General features: G+C 37.1%; 1 protein-coding gene across 48 annotated transcripts in view; it reads left to right on the top strand.

The window, feature by feature from the left end:
• Map4k4 (mitogen-activated protein kinase kinase kinase kinase 4) overlaps nt 1–17,305 on the top strand; it is a 182,120-nt gene extending 164,815 nt beyond the window's left edge. For 27 of the 48 annotated variants that reach the window (XM_071601943.1, XM_027951816.2, XM_071601918.1 and 24 more), the window contains 7 exons: nt 3,950–4,093; nt 8,408–8,542; nt 13,221–13,321; nt 14,937–15,086; nt 15,629–15,788; nt 16,609–16,748; nt 16,977–17,305. In XM_071601943.1, the coding sequence (XP_071458044.1) occupies nt 3,950–4,093; nt 8,408–8,542; nt 13,221–13,321; nt 14,937–15,086; nt 15,629–15,788; nt 16,609–16,748; nt 16,977–17,060 (914 nt within the window). In that variant the 3' untranslated portion in view covers nt 17,061–17,305. Of the gene's footprint in view, nt 1–3,949; nt 4,094–8,407; nt 8,543–13,220; nt 13,322–14,936; nt 15,111–15,628; nt 15,789–16,608; nt 16,749–16,976 lie in introns of all 48 variants that reach the window. The other 21 variants (XM_071601919.1, XM_071601921.1, XM_071601917.1 and 18 more) reach the window with 1 other exon arrangement.
• Nucleotides 17,306–19,883: the final 2,578 nt, after the last annotated feature.

The raw sequence follows: 19,883 nt of genomic DNA, 5'->3' as shown, positions 1-19,883 counted from the left end.
ATATGCAGTTTCTTTATCCATTCATCTTTTGAGAGGCATCTAGGTTGCTTCCACAGTTTAGCTATTATGAATTGTGTTGCTATGAACATTGATGTGGCTGTTTACTGTAGTATGCTGATTTTAAGTCCTTTGGGATAGACCGAGGAGTGGGATAGCAGGGTCAAATGGTGGTTCCATTTCAAGTTTTCTAAGGAATCTCCATACTGCTTTCCAGACTGCACCAATTTGCAGTCCCACCAGCAATGTATGAATGTGTCTTTTCCCCCACATCCTCGTCAACACCTATTGTGGTCTGTATTCTTGATAACTGTCATTCTGACTGGTGTGGGATGAAATCTTAGTTTCGATTTGTATTTCTCTAGTTACTAGAGATTTTGAACGTTTTTTCATATATTTGTTGATCGAATGTATATCTTCTGAGAAATGTCTGTTCAGATCCTTAGCCCATTTATTGATTGGGTTGTTTGTTTTTTTGGTGTTAAATATTTTGAGTTCTTTATATGTCCTGGAGATTAGTGCTCTATCTGACATGTGTGTGGCAAAAATTTGCTCCCAAAATGTAGGCTCTCTCTTCACTTCATTGATTGTTTCTTTTGCTGAGAAGAAGCTTTTCAGTTTGTATCCATCCCATTTATTCATTTTGATTTTATTTCTTGTACTGTAGGAGTCTTGTTTAGGAAGTCGGGGCCTAATCCAACATGATGAAGATTCAGGCTGACTTTTTCCTCTATTAGGCACAGGGTCTCTGATCTAATTCCTAGTTCCTTGATCCACTTTGAGTTGAGTTTTGTGCATGGTGAGAGATAGGGGTTTAATTTCATTTGGGTGCATATGGCTTTCCAGTTTTCCCAGCCCATTTGTTGAAAAGGCTATCTTTTTTACAATGTATGTTTTTGGTGTCTTTGTCTAGTAGGAGATGAATGTATTTATGTGGGTTTGTCTCTGTGTCTTCTATTCTGTACCGTTGGTCTACATACCTCTTTTGGTGCCAATACCATGCTGTTTTTGTTAATATAGCTTTGTAGTATAGTTTAAGGTCTAGTATTATGATGCATCTTGCTTCACTCTTCTTGATAAGGATTGCTTTGAATATTCTGGGTCTCTTATTTTTCCAAAAGAATTTCATGATTGTTTTTTCTATTTCTATAAGGAATGATGATGGGATTTTAATTGGAATCACACTGAACCTGTGTAGCGCTTTGGGTAGTATGGCCATTTTGACAATATTAATTTTGCCTATCCAAGAGCATGGGAGATCTTTCCATCTTTGAAGGTCTGCTTCAATTTCTTTCTTTAGTGTTCTGTAGTTTTCACTGTAGAAGTCTTTCACCTCTTTTGTTAAATTGATTCCCAAGGTTTTTTGTTGTTGTTTTGTTTTGTTTGAGGCTATTGTGAATGGGGTAGTTTTCCTACTTTCTCTAGAGGATTCATCACTGATGTATAGAAATGCATTTAATTTATGGGTATTGATTTTTATATCCTGTTATTTTGCTGAATTCATTAATTATAAAAGTTTTCTGGTGGAGTTTTTTGGATCCTCTATATTGTCAACAAATAATGATAGTTTTGAGTTCTTCTTTTCCTATTTGTATCCCTTTAATTTCTTTCATCTAATTGCTCTGGCTAGAGATTTAAGGACTATGTTGAATAGAAGTGGTGAAAGAGGGCATCTCTCTTGTTCCAGTTTTTAGAGGTAATGCTTCCAATTTTTTGCCATTTAGATTGATGTTGCCACATGTGATTGATTAGTCACATGTGACCATTGTCTGGTAGACAATGCAGACAAAAAGCATTTATATCACTGTAGAAAGGTTTTTTTTGGACAGTCTAGCTTGGTATTTTCTGTAAGAAGATTATGGATGATAGAAGAAACTGGGTGATCTTTTGTGGGGGTCATTCACTTTTAAGTTTCACTCTAAATCCCAGCCTTCTGCTTTTCCCCAAATTTCTGAGGTTTTCTTGAAGTTTTTTGAAGCTATTGATATTCTGCCAGGCTCTAAAAACTGTATTTTAAAAGATCACACTGGGTAGGAAGCACCTGTGGAAGGGTGGAGTTGTGTGTGCATGATGCTCTTAGAGTTGTACACTATTCCCGTAGGGCAAGATGGAGACATATATTGTGTGCTGAATAGATTTTCAGTTGTGTACTTACATCAGGTCGTACTATTATCAGGAACTATAAATATTTCTGGCACTCATAAGGATTTTTTTTTTTTTTTTTTTTTTGAGGTCTCCAGGTGTGGTGGTGTGATAGTTTAACCTGTGGTGCTTTGGCTTGTTCCTGTTATCCTTGAGTGCTTGGCAGTGTCAGTCACTGCCATTCTCACTTGAGTTTAGGTTAACAGTGATGGTAATTATGAATGTAAATTCTAGGCTCCCGTCTTTCCAGTTTCCTCAAAGGATTCTTGGGTAGATTACTATCCATCAGATGTTGGCATAATACCTACCTGAGCAGGAACAGAGCTGTGAGGAAGCTCTGGGAGGCTGTTCTCTCATTGCTGTCACAATTATTCATTTCATATTCGCTGAAAATAGGGTGTGTGTGAACTTGCCATGATACTCTTCCCTGCTATTCCATCTCCCTGATAGTGTTGACTGAGCAAATACTTTACAAAAGCACAAATACTTTATTCCTTATCTCAATGAATTTATTACCCAACAAAGTTGATCACTGCAAGCATATATGTTCCTAGTTCCCTCAGAGTATAAGATAATTGGTGCTATATGTTACAGAGGTGGTTTAGACAATGAAATTTCTATAGCAAGGAAGCAGGAACATTTTTGAAAATAAGAGAATGATAAAGAGGGAGAACTATGGTGGTTCAAGGACAAGAAGTCTTGAATGCCAGCCTAAGGCTTTTGAAAATTCTTCTCCATAGAGTGTGTGGGTTTTAAAGGTACAATCTGACTCAGTGGGTAATTTTAGGAAGATGAGAATTGATTTAATGTGCAGTCAAGAGAAAGTCTTAATAGTCTGAATTAAGATCTCTGTCCATCTATTACAAGGTTGCCAAAGCCTGAACTGGAGTGAGAACAAAGGATAGGGAAAGGAAAGGAGAGCAGAGGAGGCCTTACCAGGATTTGGTGCCTAATTTGGCTAGTTTTGCAAAATGGAGACGCTGGTTTCAATTGAAATCTGTGTCAGGTGGAAAAGCAGGCAGATAGAACAAGGAGGTACAGTGTGGAATAGGAGTTATTGGTTCAGAGAAACTGCTCATGCACAGGTGGGTATGTATGTTATCATCCAGATAACAACAGCAGGGTCTCCGTTTTAACAAGCAGAGCAAGTTTGTCAAATGGAAGGGGATGTCCCACTGCAGCACAGGAGTAGGAAGTACGTGGTCAGAAAGTTAGAATGGGTCCTAGGGAAAGTTCCCAATATTTTAATATTCTTAAGAGATGGAGAAACAAGGGAACTGGGTACAGTTGTGTCTTGATGCCTGTGGAGAAGGATCTTAAGAAAAGCTTAAACTGAGCATAAACGTAGACTCATAAGCTGATAAGGAGTTGAGGGAACCTGTATCTATATAAAATTCATCCCAGAAGGTTGCCAGTGAAGATAAAGAAAGCATGAAGACACCATGCTGTCAGGTGAAGGATTGTTTAAGTATCTCATGTGGCCAGTTAGATATAGATCTGTAAAGCCACAGAGATAGTGAGCTCCTAACATTCGTGAGGAATTAAAGAACTGGAAGTAGATGAGCTATGAAAGAAATTGAGTGGGTGAGGCACCCCTGTTCTTCCCCTTATATCCTTTCTCATAGCCAAGTATTGTCCCTATTACTCCTATACAGTGATGGAAGTTTGGTTGCTATTATAGGCATTTCTTTTTCTTGATGAATTAAGGAAACTTCTTGTTTTCCAAGTAGGTAATATTACCGTCTCCTTACAATCCGGCTCTTTGCTAAGCACAGCATAAAATTTAGGCTTTTCTGTGTCCATGAAACAGGAGTGAATTTGCTTGTGGGCACAGAGAGTGGCCTGATGCTGCTGGACAGAAGTGGCCAAGGGAAGGTATATCCTCTGATCAATCGAAGACGGTTTCAGCAAATGGATGTACTCGAGGGCTTAAATGTCTTGGTGACAATATCTGGTAAGTCTGTTTAGTAAAGCAGAATCTAAGACACTGTTTACATTTTAACGTTATGTGCTAAATCTTAGCACATTTCCTGATGTACTGATTAAAAGAGATATAACTATATTGCAGATTTACAGTAATGTGAGAGAAGATGTACACAGCTTTGACACACCTATTTTCCCCTATTAACATATTTTATTAGTGTGGTACATTTTGTACACTTTATTATGTAATAATAATTCATTAGTATTAACTAAACATAGAGTTTATATTAGGAAAAACATTTTGTGTGGTTTATTTTTTAGTGGTTTTGACAAACATGTGATGACATGTGTATTAGTCAGCTTTGCATTGCTGTGACCAAAATACCTGACAAGAACAACTTAGAGGGCAGGAAATTTTTGTTTGAGGCATGCATTTCAGAGCTTTTTAGTCCATGGTCAACCTACTCCATTGTTCTGGGTCCAAGGTGAGGCAGAACATTGTAGTACAAGGGAGTGGCAGAGGGAAGCTGCTCAGCTCATGGCTGTGGTGGACCAGAGGGAAAGGCAGAGGTAAGATACATTCTAAGGCTATACCCCCCAGTAATCTACTTTAGTCACACTCTACCTGCTGCTATTACCACTCAGTAGTCCATTCATGTTATGAATCCATGTAGTGAATTAATCTACTGATCAGATTACAGGTGTCATAAGCTAATGATTTCATCTCTGAACATTCTTAAATTACCTAACACACAAATTTTGGGGGTAAAATATCCCAACCCAAACAACCCATATCTGGTATTATTGTACCTTTTAGACTAGTTTAAGTTCCCTAAAACCCCTCATTCATCCTTCCTCTTGAGGCCTTGGCCATAAGTGATCTATTGTTATCATGGCTTTTCCTTTTTAAGGATGACATATAATTATAATCATGTAGTATGTAGTTGTGTATAACTTGATAACTTCACTTATTAAAAGACATTTTGGTTGCTTCCAGGCTTTGGCAATTATGTATAAAATTGCCGTATAAATATTTGTGTGCAACTCTTTGCATGGACATAAGCTTTCACCTTGTGTGTTTTGTAAACACAAGTACAACTAACTAGGACACATGGAAAGACTATATTTAGCTTTGTAAGAAACTACCAGGCTGCCTTCCAAAGCAGCTGTATCATTTTTGCATCCCACAGGCAATGAATAAGAGTTTCTCTTGCTCCACATTCCCTTAGAATTCAGCATTGTCAGTATTTTAGATTTTAGAGGTACTGATAGGATAGCACTACAAGTGTTATCTTGTTTTAATTTGTGGTTTCCTAGTGATATATAGTGTTGAACTTCTTTAGGCCATTTGGTAACTGGGATGCTTTTTTCCTATTGTTGAGTTTTAAGAATTCTTAGAATAATTTGGATAGAAGTTTTTTTTTCCATATTTTTTCTTTATTGATGCATTATAGTATACATAATGGTGAGATTTGTCATGTTATACATGCACACAGTATAACCATATAATTTGGCCAATATCATTCCCCAGTGGATAGAAATCTTTATCAAATAAGTGTTTTTTAAATATTTTCTTCCTGCCTATAGCTTATCTGCTCATTCTCTTGAGCATTGTCCTTTGCAGATGTTTTAAATTTTAATGAAGCCCAACTTATAATTTTTTTCTTTTATGTATTATGCTTTTGGTGTTTTATCTAAAATTATCGTCGAATCCAAGGTTTTTTAAAAAAGTGCTTTCTCCATTGAATTGTCTTTGTTCCTTCATTAAAGATTTGTTCACAGTGATTGTGTGGGTCTATTTGGGGATATTCATTTTGTTCCACATGATCTCTTTGTTGTCAGCCTCATTGTCTTGATTCCTGTAGATGTGCAGTATAAGTCAGGAATTGTCTACTCTTAACTTTAAAAAAAAAAAAAAAACATTATGTTGACTGCATTGTCTCTCCATTTAAATTTTAGAGTCAGTTTAACAGAATAACTTGCTGTGATTTTCATTAGAATTACATTAAATCTGTAGATGAGGTTGGGAAGAACTGACAGCTTGATAATGTTGGGTCTTCCTGTCCATGAACATGGAATCTCTCTCCATTTATTTGATTCCTTGAAACTTTTTATCAGAATTTTACTGTTTTCCTCAAATAGATCTCAAAAAGGTTTATTTTATTAGATTTATACCTGTTTCATTTTGGTACTAATGTAAATGACATTTTTAATTTCAAATTATACTTACTGTTGCTAGTATGTAGGGAAATAATTGACTTTTGTGTAATAAGCTTATATCCTGCAACTTCACTATAATTGTTTGATAGTTTGAGGAATTTTTTGTTTGTGGGTTGTTTTGTCTTGATTTTTGCTGATTCTTTGGTATTTTTTTACTCATAAACAAACATAGTAATTTTGTTTCTTCCTTCTCAATTCTTATTTATTTCCCTTGGTTTTGGACTTACGGCATTAGGTTGGATACCCAATATTATGTCTAGTAAGAGATGTGAGAGGAGTTCTTCTCCCCATATTTCTAAATATCAGAGGAGAATCATCTAGTTTCTAACCATTAAGACTGATGTGCTTTATTAAACTGAGGCAGTTCCCTTCTGTTTTCCCAAGAGTTTTTTCCAATGAGTATGTTTTGATTTTGTTTGATATGATAGCTCCTGTTTTTTCCTCTAGTCTGTTGGCAGTGTGTAGCTGCCCTTGCTTATCGTCAATTTTTGTTGCTTGTAGCCATAGTTGGTTCCCCTTTGTCCCTATGTGTGACTGTGCCACAGTTTATTTACTCATTTTGGCATTGATAGAAAGATTTATGTTGTTTCCTCTCTGGAGGCTCTTGTGCACACATTTGTTGATGTATTGGGATATTCAAAAAACTCATTATTTGAGAAGAGAAGGCATTGTACTTTAGGTAGGGCATGCATATATTTTAGATTAATAGATAATGCCCAACTCTTCAGAATTACTCAGCAGTAGTTTATGAAGTTTCTAGTTGCTCCACACTTTGCCTGACCTTTTAATTCTAGACATTCTGATACGTGTTTTAAAATTTTATTTCATGGTTTTAATGTACTTTCAGCTATTAACTGCAAGCACCTTTGTGAAGTATATGAGCCTATTCTAGTTCTTGCCTGGTTTTTCTATATGGTTATCTCTATTTGATTTATAGGAGTTTATTACATAATCTAGATATCAGCTATTCAAGTGGTTTGCATCTTCCCCCAGTTGCGTGGGGGATTGATTTAATCCCTGTGCTTATCTGTCAAATTGAAAAAACAGCTACTTTAGAGAGTTTTGAGGGACAGATGGTGTAATACATGTGAAAGCATATTATAAGCTTTATTGGTTGTGTTGTTGTACAGGTGTGAGGAGAAGTAAGCAAGCAGTTACTTCAGCAGGTCACACCAGCTGAGTGTCCCCTAATTCAGTTCATTTCTGAAAGTATCTACTGGAAGTGGCATCACATCGCACACAGATTGAAGGCTCATTTGTACAAGACCCTCTATCCTATATCTCCTTTAGACACCAGTTACAAATCCAGGACCCAAGAACTTGTTATAAATTGGGCTTTCAACAACCCGCTCCTTGGGTTTGATTGATTTTTCTGGCAAACAGAACTCAGAGAAAGATGTTTGCTGTATATTACAAAGGATACAGATGCAGAAATGCATAGTGTGAGGTAAAAAAGAAAGGTCACAAGACTTCCGGGCACTTTTTTATGAAACATGTGGCTCCTTTTTGGTATTTGTTTAAGCATACCATTTCTCAGGAATCTCCAGTGTGTTCAGCTATCTAGAAGTTCATCTGAGCTCTGTGCTTTTAAAGAACCTTTATTACATAGGCATGATTGACTTCATTGGACAGTGAAGATGAACTTAACCTTCACCCACTCTTCCCTCCCTGGATGGTGGGGGTAGAGCTAAAGGCCCCAACTTCTAATTCTGCAGTGGTCTTCCTGATGGCCATCCCAATTCTGAAGCTACCCAGGGGCTGCCAGCCTCTAGCCAGTTATCAACACCCAAATAGACACATTATCACTTTGAAGATTCTAAGGAATTTGCCAGGAAACAGGGACAGTATGTATTTCACAATGTCACAGTATTCCTACTGGTTTAATGGTAACTATCCATCTATATAAGTGTGAGTTCATTATTTTTAAACCTTTCCTTTTAGCCATGCAATATACCCATTGATAATTATGTAGGAGGTTCAAAAGCCCACCTGAAGAGCTTTTAAATTGAATCTCTGGTAACACTTAGATGCAAAATAATCTCTTGGAAATGATATTTGGTATTCATAGAAGTTTCTTTCATTTGCTATTGTTATTGATGATACCTGTTTATATTTATTTTGCTAGGCAAAAAGGATAAGTTACGTGTCTACTATTTGTCCTGGTTAAGAAATAAAATACTTCACAATGATCCCGAAGTTGAAAAGAAGCAAGGGTGGACAACCGTAGGTGATTTGGAAGGATGTGTACATTATAAAGTTGGTAAGTTCCAGTGGGGGCCTAAGTGTTTTGTTTTTTCCAGAGATGAATTAGGGTTAAGTTTATAATTAGGGTTTAAGTTTATAATTATGTATTCTTTGAAACTTGCTTCTGAAACGTGTGGCTCCTTTTGATATTCTGTTTTGAAGGCTTCTTCTAATCTTGAATTCTTATTTAGACATCGTATTACTGCCTCGTGTACCTATGAGCTTAACAGTTTGTTCCCTCGGCTTGCTCTGTCCTTAGTCTCCGCCCCCCCCAACCAAGATGCGATTCAAAGTAATTTCTTTAAGGAAGCCTTGCCAAATGAAAGCCAGTTGACATGGAGTCCTTCTTATATACCAACTCATTCTTCATTTAGAGGATTGTAGGTCCTTGACATCAATGATAGAACACTTGGGTGATCCATATAGAGTCGTGGCTTATTGTTTTTAATTAAGTGCACTGCACAACGCTGCCATGCTCGTAATTAGCAAACGCTTCTAGTTGGCCAGTCCATGTTTCATGGGAACTGATTGTTGTCCCCACTCCTGCCCCTTTTGGTATGTAGGCATTGATTTTTATGAAGTGAAATCTTTTTTTGTTTTTTCTCCCATATTTTTTATTAGTATATTATTGTTATACATATTGATGGGATTTGTTGTTACATATTTGTACACGCACACATAATAACAATATAATTTGGCCAATATCACTCCCCAGCACTTTCCCCCTCCCTTCCTCCCCTGTTCCTTTCCTCTACTCTAATGTTCTCACCTTGATTTGGAATTTCATTTTCACCATTTAAAAAAAAAAAAGATGACGATGATATAAGGAAGAACCATTAAATGATTATGTGAGTGAAAAATACATCCAAGGAGAAGGAGTTGGTGTTAAAAGGAAAAGAATAGAAAAAAGGATCTGGTGTATATAAAAAAAATTCCATGATAAAGACCAGTAACACATCATATGCAAATGTCTTACTGGCTCTGTAGAGAAAGATGCCTAGATAGGTCTGATTAGACAAGGTATCAAGAGAGTCTGCCTGTCCTATTGAGCTTTTATTACCTATCTATCTATTTTTCTTTAGAATTTTTTTTATAATTTTTTAATTTGTTTTAATTAGTTACACATGACAGTACAATGATCTTGACATACCATACATTGAATCAGATGGGATATAATTTCTCATTTTTCTGAGTGTACAGGTTGCAGAATCACATTGGTCATGCAGTCACGTATATACACACAGCAATAATAATAATCTGTTTTATTCTGCTGTCCTTCCTTTACCCTCTTCCCCTCCCCTCCCTAATCTGACACAATGAAGTGAAATCTTACAGGAACAAAACCAAAGTCAATTTTTTATTATATATGAAAAGGGGAAATAATGGACCTTAGCCAAGGCAAAGTTTTATGGGAATAATAATATATTCTAATGGATTTGAAACAGGAGGTTGGTCTAGGACTGATTAACATTAGGAATTCATTGAACATTGATCTCTGCTTGCATGTTTTTTGTTTTCTGTGCTTATGCAGGTGCATACTATACTGAGTCCCTTTGTTCCCATAATATAATATGGGAACATAATATAATATATATAATAAAACATAATATAATATAATAATGTCAGGCATATTATGATACTTGACACTGCAAAGTTTCTGCAGTCTATCTAAAACACCCAGCTCATTGGTTAATAATGATTCCAGAGATACAGAGATAGTATTATTTCTTTGGTGTAGATTTGAGGACGAGGGTTCTCTGTGTTGTGTTTTTATGATGTACTTTTATTTGTTGAGGTATAACTAAAGGCTGAATTTAATGAACTTCTCATAACAGCTCAATTAAACATGAATAGATTATCCTACAGGGGAGCTAGAGGCAATAGTGTTATATTATACTGGGATTTTCATCAGAACAAAACAATAGTCTTAAAGCCTGCTGTTCTTACAGAATGAATCACAAGATATTTTCTGGAGATAAGTATAAATAACACCATTCATTCATTAACTTGAATATAGTTGCCACCAAGAACAGGGGGCTGTTTTAGAATAACAAACTGCATGGTACTGGCCTAAAAACATAGCCGAATAGTACAGAATAGAAGACACAGAGACAAGCCTCTGTTGATCCTCAACAAAGGTGCCAAAAACATACACTGGAGAAAAGAACCTCTTTAAGACAAATTGTAATGGAAAAATTGGTTAACCCTATATGGAAGAATGATATCAGAACCTTATTTCTCACTCTGCACAAAAATCCACTCAAAATGGATTAAAAGCCTAGGAGTTAGACCAGAAAATGTAAGGTCAGCACTCCAGTCTTTAGGTACAGATGATGACTTTCTCAATAGGACTGCTGAAATAATGCCAAGAGAGTTAATAAATGGAATGAAGTCAAATTAAAAGGCTTCTGCACAACAAAGGAAACCACTCGCAATTTGGAGAGAGAACCTATGGAATGGGAGAAAAATCTTTTCTAGCTACTCTTCTGACAGAGGATTAATATATAGAATATATAAAAAAAAAAACTCCAAAAACATCACACCAAAAAAACAAATAGCCCAATTAATAAATGGGCAAATGAACTAAATGGATACTTCTCAAAAGAAGAAATATAGATGGTCAACAAATAATATGAAAAAATGTTCAACATCATTAGTAATTAGAGAAAAACAAATAAAAACTACACTAAGGTTTTATCTCTTACCAGTCAAAATGGCAGTCATCAAGAATACAAACAATAATAAATGGTGGAGAGGATGTGGAGACCAAGGAGCATTTACACTGTTGTTAGGACCATAAATTAGTAGAACCACTATGGAAATGGGTATGGCGCTTCCTCGGAAAACTATGCATGAAATTACCATATGATCCAGCTATATATCACTCCTCAGTATTTATCTTGAAAATTAAAAGTCATTATAGTACAGTGATACATGCATACTTATGTTCATAGCAGCATAATTCACAACAGCCAAACTATGGAACCAGCCCAGGTGTCCATCAGCTGATGAAAGGATAAAGAAAATGTGGTATATAGACATAATGGAATTTGTGTAGCCATAAATAAAATGAAATTATGTCATATTCAGGGAAATGGATGGGTATAGAGACCATTATGATAAGCAAAATAAGCCAAACTCAGAAGGTGAAGGGTCGAATGTTTTCTTTCATATGTGGAAGTTAGAGACAAAAAGGAAGCCAGGCTTGGTGGTAATCCCAGCATCTCAGAAGGATGAGGCAGAAGATCACAGGTTTGAAGACAACCTCAGCAACTTAATGAGACCATGATTCAAAATAAAAGGGCTGGAGAAGTGTCTTAGTGATTAAGCACCCTTGGATTCCATTCCTGGTACCCCACACCCACATTCCCACTACCCTCCATAAAAAGAGGAAAAAGGAAAAGAAAGGTGGAAGGAGTGGGGAGCTCATGAAAATCAAAGGGGAGATTAGTAGAGGAAAGGAACAAAGTGGGGAAGAGGAAAGGAAAGAGGGAGGGGGGAAGTTCTGGGCAGTGATATTGGACAAATGATATTGTGTGTGTGTACCAATATGTAACATCAGATCCCATCACTATAATGCACCAATAAAAAATGTAGAAAGAGAAAAAAAGGAACAGTTTATTTCGATTAATTTTAAAGTTTATTTAGATAATTAAAATTAAGTCAACCTTGAAATTTAATTCCTCTGTTATTCTAGTACATTCTAATTGCCTAGTAGACATTTTTGGCTAGTATCTGTCTGCCATTGGTAGTACAGACAAAGCATTTCCAACATTTCAGAATATGCTTTTAAACAGGGCTGGTTTGGATAATCTCTTATAATCCTTTTGTCTTAAAGTTAATGACTTAACTCAGGTGATCATACATGGAGTTTAATAAAGAAAAGGTATCAAGTTAACAAGTACCCCTTCATGCACAAAGAATCACATAATAATTTGATGTAAAGTAGCTTATATAGAAGCCACCAGTGTATCTGCATCAGAGTACTAAATCGTGTGTAGTCTTGGACCTATGTGAAGTAACCAAAGCAACTATGGAAAGGTTGCAGGTTTTCTTTGGGGTTGAAAAGAGATGCATTTTGGCACTTCTTTTCTGATGTAGAACTTGGTAGAATTCTAGAAATAATTATCACTGTAGATGAGGAAATGACCTGGAGTGATAAGTTCATCTTGTGCACAGATTCTTCTATTAATAGAATTCACGACTCAGAAGTATTTTGGTTTAACTTCTTGTTCCTCAGTCTGTGAGAGCCCATGTGGAACTTGAGGAAAGTAGCATGGAAGACTTGACTTCTTTTTATGTGATTCTGGAGTCTCTAGACTGATTAACTGTCATTATCCTTATGAAGCAATGCTAAGCCTTAAGGACTTTTAAGATCCTATGCCTGGCATTGTCCTTGATAATACAATATTTGGACTCTATGAAGATTAGGAACATTAGTGAAAACATTCACTAATAGTATCCAAACTATTGGAATTGAATCCAATACAACATTTAAAGAAAGGTGGGAAAACATGGATTATACATTAAAGAATTTGGGAAAGGAAAGTGTATAGCTTGATGTCTATCTGAATTTGCCCCTTTCCTGGTTTGGATGGAATCAATGGAATACATATGTATAAGATTTGTAGAAGTTAGAGTTCTGTGTTGATACTGATAATGTGCCTCTCTTTTTTTTTATATTTGTTTTTCAGTAAAATATGAAAGGATCAAATTTCTTGTAATAGCTTTGAAGAGTTCTGTGGAAGTCTATGCGTGGGCCCCTAAGCCATATCACAAATTCATGGCCTTTAAGGTAATAACAGCAAGTACATTTAAAAATAGCACCAGCCATCCAAGCTGCAACCAAGAGCCGGGGATCAGTTTTAAAAATCTGAGCAGTTAAAATTAGCACTATAAAGCTGTGTGCTAATAGACAGCCATAAGAGAGGCCATTTCTAACGTAATGTAATAAGCTTAGTCAACTGTTTTCTAAGCCCTCAGTAACTGATGTGTTAGTACAGTAACAGGAAAAGACAAAATACCTCTTCCACCCTCCATTAAAGACATGGATGCATATAAAGATCAAACAGTTCTAAAGCATAGCTGTTGACCAGAGTACTAATTAAAATTATTAATATTGTGTATTATGCATTAAGTGGGAAAAATAAAAAATAAGTATAATATGGTTCTGTTTTAATTAAATTCTAAAAATGCAGTTAAACATCCAAACTTTAAAATAAGATGTTTTTGCCATTTTACAAGTACAGTTTCAGAAAGGTAAATGAATGAGCACTATGTTTTAAAATTAGGACTGTTTCCACTTGTGAGTTCACACATACTGTCATGTAACTAACTGATCACAGATATACCTCTGGTGGTTATATTTGTTTGTTTTTGAGGTGTGGATTTGAACCTAGTGCTTCACACATGCTAGACAAGACCTTTATCATTGAGCTATACTACCAGCCCTGGTGGTTAGGTTTCTAAGGTATGAATAAATTTTTAGTGGACTACAGTCTTTATTTAAATACAGTTTTTTAGAAATAATCTATGGAAGATTAGCAATCATTTTTTATTTGTATTCTTAATAATTCTTTCATAACTTAGTTTATACTAAATATAAATGTATGAATAAGAATACTGTCTTGGACCATTTTAGCACAGGTCAAGAAATTAAGAAATTTTCGACCCAAATAATTATAGTAAAATAGTTTTGATATATTTTATTGGAGGGGTAAATTTTAGTTATTTGGAAATTTTATATTTTTGATTGCTTGTGTGTGATTACCTAGTGAAGCAGGATAAATGAGGCTATTATGTTGGTTTAATAAATAAATTCTAGTGTTATTGAATAAAGATAACCCATTATGAAATGACATCAATTTCTGTGATCTGGTCTTTATACTAATTGCTTTTTTAAAATATTACCTTTTTTATATCTGTTTCATCTTCATCCCAGTCCTGTGAGCTATTAGTGCTAATGTTAATGAAGAGCTAAAGCCAGGCACTACATATATGCTGTGCAGTAGTACATCATAGCCTTTCGTCACCCTATCAGTCTTAGTCATAAAATTTCAGCAGGAGTCTTTATAGTGCACATATTGGTAAGGGTGACAGCGTTGGTCAGATTCTCAGCACATGATTCTCTACAGCTCCTCTCTTCACCACCCGCATTTGAGTAGAGCTATTATGCTGCAGAAAGTCCTGTTTCACTTTACACGTTTTTCTTATCACGACTAGATAGAAAGTGACAGTGCAGAATGCTTGGACTGGGTAGGAGAGATTGAGGACATAATTTCCCAGATGGAAAACTATGTTGTTGCCTCACTACCTGGACTGAGTACCTTGGTTCCTGCTTCTCTAGTGTCATCTGAGAGGTGTAAGTTCTATTTCACCTTATTGTTTCTTTCTTCGTTATTTCTTTGTAGTCATTTGGAGAATTGGTACATAAGCCATTACTAGTGGATCTCACTGTTGAGGAAGGCCAGAGGTTGAAAGTGATCTATGGATCCAGTGCTGGATTCCATGCTGTTGATGTGGATTCAGGATCAGTCTATGACATTTATCTACCAACACATGTAAGAAAGAACCCACACTCTATGGTTGGTTGACTGGCTTCATTTTGTTTTGACTTTTTCCTTTTACTCTGCTTAGTGAACTAACACAGCAGGGTTTCCTCATTTCCCCTTGATGTGGGGGTGAGTATTTAAGTTATATACCATTTTTATTAGCTCCATGCTCTGAGAAAAGTGGAAATATCCTTTTCTGGCTCTCTGAAGCCCTGCTGAAAACTTCTCAGCCCTTGCTTTGACTAACATGGGGTGAATTTGGGTGATTGCTGGCAGACCAGAACACTTATGGGATGGGAGAGGTTCTCAAATGGAGCCTACTACTCAAATGAGTTTCAGGGGCCTGAGGAAATGTGTCAGTGGAGTATATGACCTGTAAACAGTAGACTTGGGATACATGTCACATGGATTTTCCAGAATGTTACCTCTTTCGTATATATGTCACCAGGGATATGGTACCAGTGCACTCACTAGGCAGTCTTATTGACCACTGTGACAGTGCTGGAAATAGCTACATACATGCTTCCCTGTGCTCTATTGCTCTTCTCTAGATCCAATGTAGCATCAAACCCCATGCAATTATTATCCTCCCTAACACTGATGGGATGGAGCTTCTGGTGTGCTATGAAGATGAGGGGGTTTATGTGAACACATATGGAAGGATCACCAAGGATGTGGTTCTGCAGTGGGGAGAGATGCCGACATCTGTAGGTACGTAGCACCTGGGATTGGGAGCATTTATGAAAGTGGAGTCTTTTCTAAGACTGCATCTATTTCTCATACTAATTTTGCATTTAGTGGAGTTGTTGGCAATAGGAGTGAAAGAGTGGAAAGTTAGATTGTAAACCATGGAAATAGGATAATCATAGATCTGTTTTAGAACAAACTCCCAAGTAATTTGTATGGTGGTGGGGGTGGGGAGGATAGGGTACTGGGGATTTTACCTAGGCACACTAGGCTAGGCAAGCACTGTGCCTCTGAACTATACCTCCAGCCCAGCTCATACATACTGTTTAAAAACTGTTATCACAGTCTCTCATTTAATCCTTGAGACTTCCAGAGAAAATCGGCATGTTTTGTTTTGTTTTAACTGCTTTGTGGGAAGTATATATAGAGAGAAAACTTACTCTTGAGTAGCTCTGCCATAACTAGAAGCACTGTTGGCACTCAGGAACAGAGGCTGATATGGAAGTTTTAGTAGCTTTGTGTTTATACTCCGGACTGTCCTGGTTTTGTTGCAGTGAAGTCCCTATATCTGTCTACTCAAAGTTTCTGATCCTTACCTTCTCTCATGACTGGAATGATAAAAACATGCACTAAAGCTCTGCATTTGGTGGGCCATTTCTGAAGATAAGCATAAGGGAAATTAGTTCAGCAGAGGTAGATTAGAGGTTACAGAATCCTTAAAAACAAAATCTTCAAGTACTAGGGCTTTAGGGGTATGTTTGAGTGTGTGTACATACATGTACATATATATCACATAAGATTGTTTTCTTACCTTTAACAATTTGTATTTTCCCCTCCCTGAAAGCATATATTCGGTCCAATCAGACAATGGGCTGGGGCGAGAAGGCCATAGAGATCCGATCTGTGGAAACTGGTCACTTGGATGGTGTGTTTATGCACAAAAGGGCTCAGAGACTAAAATTCTTATGTGAACGCAATGACAAGGTAATGTTACCTTATGTTATTGGCTTTCTTTCAGTTTGTATTTTTTTTTTTTAGCAGTGGTGTGTTTTCCATGGAGTTTGGTGATGGACTACAATTTTGATAGATTCTGAAGTAAATTAAATTAATTAAAGAAATTTTTCAATGTCGTGTTTGGGGTATGTTTGTATGGTTTGGAGGGCTGGAAGGTACTGAAAGGCCTGGTAACTGCACCTTCTCTTTCTTTTGCAGGTGTTCTTTGCCTCTGTTCGGTCTGGTGGCAGCAGTCAGGTTTATTTCATGACATTAGGCAGGACTTCTCTTCTGAGCTGGTAGAAGCAGTGTGATCTGGGGATTGCTGATCTCTAAAGTCTTCAGGATCCTGAGAACTTGGAATTCCTTGCAACTGGAGCTTGGAGCTGCACCGGTGTAGCCAGGACAGTTGTGTGTGCAGGCCTCACGTGTTGGTCCTCTCTCCCTTCCTTCCTACTCCTCTCTTTGACAGTTTATTCCTGTTTTTTTCTTTTCCCCTCTTAAAAATAAATCAAGGCTGCATTGCAGCTGGTGCTGTTCAGATTCTACCATCGGTGCTAGAAGTGTTTGGGGTTGAGCATCAGACTGGAAAGAACCCCTTTCCTACAGCTCCAGAATTCCTTGTCTCTGAATAACTCTGTCCTATGGGTGTCTGAAGGTGGCGACAATGAACACGCCATCAGTTTTGTTGGCAGTGGGCACAAGGAGGTGAAAAGTGGTGGTGTAAGGAGCAGTTTGCTGAAGCAGAGAGCAGATTTAATATAGTAACATTAACAATGTATTTAATGACATTTCTTTTTTTGTAATGTGACAATATGTGGACAAAGAAGAAGGTGCAGGTCTAAGAAGTTAATATTTATAAAATGTGAAAGACACAGTTACTAGGATAACTTTTTTTTGTGGGTGGGGTTTGGGGTGGGGTGGGTTAAGGGGTCCCATTTTGTTTCTTTGAATTTTTGGGGGGGAGGGTGTCCTGGCCAAGAATTCAGTCGTTTTTCTGTGTACCAAGTTTTGCCTAAATCATGTGCAAATGGTTCTAAAAAAAGAAAAAAGAAAAAGAGAATGTGTGCATTTTGTATTAACGGCCAGAACTTTGTTGTGTGACAGTATTAGCACTGCCTCAGTTAAAGGTTTAATTTTTGTTTAAACCTAGAAGTGCAACAACCGTTTTACCACAGTCTGCACTTGCAGAAGAAAAAAAAATTCAACCTACATGTTTATTTTTTTGCCTACCTCATTGTTTTTAATGCATTGAGAGGTGATTTAGTTTGTTTTTGGAGGAAAACATTAATGTTTAATTTAATCTTAATACCAAAACTATCAGATTGAGGTTTGTTATTTTTGTCAGAAATCTAAGCAGATGCAAGAAAAACTGTCCATGATGGTGGGAAATAATCCTGTGGCTGATGCAGTTTGCTTTCTAAGCTTAGAAAGCAGAATGCTTTATTTTCATGAGATTCCCCGTTAGTGGTTGAAGGGCAACTGTTGCCTGCAACACATGAGATGTGTTTGTTTTCCATTGGGGGTCTGGTAGCAGACAGGTGGTCATGTTAGAGTAGTCACACAAACTGTTTAGTGTTTCAGGAACCGTTTCTTGGGGGTGAGGATATGTCCCTTTTCTAAAAATGCGATGCACTAAAACTATTTTAAGAATGTAGTTAATTCTACTTATTCATAAAGATGGCATCTTCCTGTGTTTTAGGTGTAATTTGGAAGCCCTGGCTCTTGTCTTCTCACTTGCTCTCTTGTTCTCTGTTTTTTAAACTAATTTTACTTTATGAATATGTTCGTGACATTTGTAATAAATGTCTTGAGTAATGATTTGTTTCATGGCTTCCTGGTCATCTCTCCATTCCTCTAAGGATGCTCGTGTCTTGGTGTAGGAACAGTGCTCAGAGCCATGGCTCTGCTGTCTTGCTTCCTCTGGTGTTCAAGTGGGAATATTACATGATAGCTGCTCTGTTCTTCATTACCCAGACAGAAGCATGATATTTGTAGGCTTGATCTTCCTTTCTGGTTTTCTTTTATAACATGAAAATGGGGGCTGTTTTCTCTTTCCTCCAAAATGTAACAGTTGCCTGCACCTATTTGCCAAGCCTCTGCCCAGCTTCCCTCTCATTTGACATTTATTCTAACAGCTCTCATTCTCATCCTCCTGGTCAGTATTTTTCCCAAAGGCTCTTCTTTAAACCACAAAAATCTGGTTAAAAAGAAAGAAAATGCATCTGCTCCCAAACACAGAAGAAGTACACAGATGTACATACCCATAAGGACTAGATAAGTTGAGAAAGCCTTACTTTCTTAGAAGGACGAGGAGATGGAAATGGGTTTTTCCATGATGTGACTTGTAGTGCTAATGGCCAAAGCAGGAAGAACTGGTCCTTATCTGTTGGTTAATCTAGTTAACCCAGAGAAGGGTGAAGAATTAATCCCACCAGTGAAAGGAACTTGAAGTAGGCCAGATTCTATCACCAAAGGACTTCAGTCAGAATCAGATTCCTGATTTGATCTTCTCTCTACATTTAGGCTTTTCAATAGGTGGAAGATGCCAAGGTAAACACACCTGTCCAGAGGAGAAGGAATGGTTTAGTTGATTACAGCCCCTTCCTTGGCCTTTAGAGAGCTATGAAAGATGGGCAGATATCTAAGTGATATTTGGCACATGATGCAAATAGTATCTCATTGGAATTTGGAGTGTTTAGAACTTTGCCTCAGGAGGGTGTGTGAATGGGGGTCTAACCTCCTGTCAGCTCTGCCTGTGCTGCTGGCACAGCCCAGGCACCCCCTGGGCACTCTCTTAGTATTTGAGTTGAGCATAGTTAAATCCATCGTCAGCTTGATTTGCTGAAGTAGGACAGCTGTTTGTCTTTGTGGGATGGGTTCCTGGAGTGGGCTTCTTGGCCTCATCACCTTATGAACCAAATTGAGTTGCGACAGTTTAATGCAGAAGTCAGTGAGATTCCTTCATAAAAGATTGTGAGCTATTGAAATCTCAAGATTCTTTTAGGGAAGGAATTATTCCCCCCTCCCTTCCACAGAAGTGCCAATGTGGGGATTTTGCAGAAGCAAACAGTATTCAATTGATATATCACATGTGGAATGTGGAACTATTTTGGGAATGCTCTT

This window comes from Marmota flaviventris, chromosome 14 (genome assembly GCF_047511675.1).
Source record: "Marmota flaviventris isolate mMarFla1 chromosome 14, mMarFla1.hap1, whole genome shotgun sequence".
NCBI lineage: Eukaryota > Metazoa > Chordata > Mammalia > Rodentia > Sciuridae > Marmota > Marmota flaviventris.
Note: the sequence above shows the minus strand (reverse complement) of the source record. Positions and strands in the feature narration are given on the sequence as shown.